The sequence below is a fragment of the Cenococcum geophilum genome (assembly GCF_001692895.1).
Source record: "Cenococcum geophilum 1.58 unplaced genomic scaffold K441scaffold_228, whole genome shotgun sequence".
NCBI lineage: Eukaryota > Fungi > Ascomycota > Dothideomycetes > Gloniales > Gloniaceae > Cenococcum > Cenococcum geophilum.
The window spans coordinates 1-1,593 of NW_027137786.1; the positions used below are offsets into that span (position 1 = coordinate 1).

Genomic DNA, 1,593 nt, shown 5'->3' on the forward strand with positions numbered 1-1,593 from the left:
GAGTGATGGAGACGAGCAAGAAGAAACTCAGAGCGGATCATCCAGACACACTGAGCAGCATGGCCAACCTCGCATCGACGTACAGGAACCAGGGCCGATGGGATGCTGCTGAAGAGCTGTTTGTGCGAGTGATGGAGACGAGCAAGAAGAAACTTGGAGCGGACCATCCATACACGCTGAGCAGCATGGGCGGCCTGGCAGAGACGTACAACAATCAAGGACGATGGGATGCTGCTGAAGAGCTTGGGGTGCAAGCGATGGAGACTTGCAAGAAGGTGCTAGGCCCGGAGAATCCAGACACGTTAAGCAGTATGAACAACCTGGCGTTAACATACCGGAATCAAGGACGATGGAATCAGGCTGAAGAATTGGACGTGCAAGTGGTCGAGGCTCGCAAGATGCTGCTTGGCGCGGAGCATCCTGACACGTTGACTAGCATGAACAACTTGGCGGTGACGTACAGTAATCAAGGTCGATGGGACGAAGCCGAGGAGCTGTTTGTGCAAGCGATGGAAACTCGCAAGAGGGTGCTTGGTGCGGAACATCCAGACATGCTGAACAGCATGAACAACCCGGCGGTGATGTACGGGAATCAAGGTCGATGGGACGAGGCCGAAGAGCTACAAGCAAAAGAGTTAGAGATGTGTAAGAGGATTCTTGGTACGGAACATCCTTCCACGCTAACTGGTATGAACAACCTTGCACATACGTGTAAAGAGTTGGGACGAGATGCGGATGCAGTGAAACTGATAGAGGAATGCATACTGCTATAGAAGCGGACCTTACTCGTTTAGGGGGTTAAGAGTACTCTTGACCCGGGTTCCTCTCGGATAGGCATCGTAACCTGGACGTGTTTCTGGGCTTTGAATGTGTGGGGCAACATAAATAAGCCTCTTCGATGATTTCATAATTTAAGGAAAACCACGAGAGTGCAATATACCTTCCGGAAGGAAGCGAAGGAGATGAGCCATTGTGACATTGATGAAGACTCATGCCTTCGTCTAGAAAGCTCCCACATATCCTAGTACCACTTGGTACGAACATTTTCTTCCGGGACAACTCGTGGAAAAAAAATTCCAAGCAAGTATATGATAATAGCATACCTCAAATGGTCTCAGTAGACGAACCTCGAACAAAGAAAAAGGCTCTAGTCACGAGCATCTCTAATCTCTAATCTGCCCCAGAACTTGGACTCCTCTCTTACTCACCGCTGCCATGGCCCTTCATTAATCAAAATAACTTAGGGGTCGTTCGGTTGCAATCTGGAGGCCTTCAGATTCAGTTCAGAATAGAGTTGATCTGGAGCTCTAATCTGATTCTGAGCCGACCGTTCGGTTGAATTCCAGTTCAACTTGACTTCAGCCACAAACTTTTGATGTTCCTCTGACCGCCTAAAAAACACGCTAAAATAAGGCGCACTTTACCATATATGGAATCTAAACTAAGGTCTTGGCGTTAGTTCAAATCAGGAGCTCAAAGCTCCTCATTTGAACTCCAGATTAAGGGTATGTTCGGTTGCAAATTGCCTCCAGATCAGAATTGTCTTGATCCGTGCATCCTTTGGCGTCAATTAGTAAGGTACTAGTGGCGTCT

The 1,593-nt window shown here is 48.3% G+C and overlaps 1 protein-coding gene across 1 annotated transcript; it reads left to right on the top strand.

The window, feature by feature from the left end:
* Window positions 1–5: 5 nt before the first annotated feature.
* Window positions 6–773, top strand: K441DRAFT_599493 (TPR-like protein; the record flags this gene model as incomplete). Its single annotated transcript, XM_067645150.1, has 1 exon — window positions 6–773. One exon carries the CDS (start codon window positions 6–8, stop codon window positions 771–773), a length of 768 nt encoding a protein of 255 aa, XP_067495999.1.
* Window positions 774–1,593: the final 820 nt, after the last annotated feature.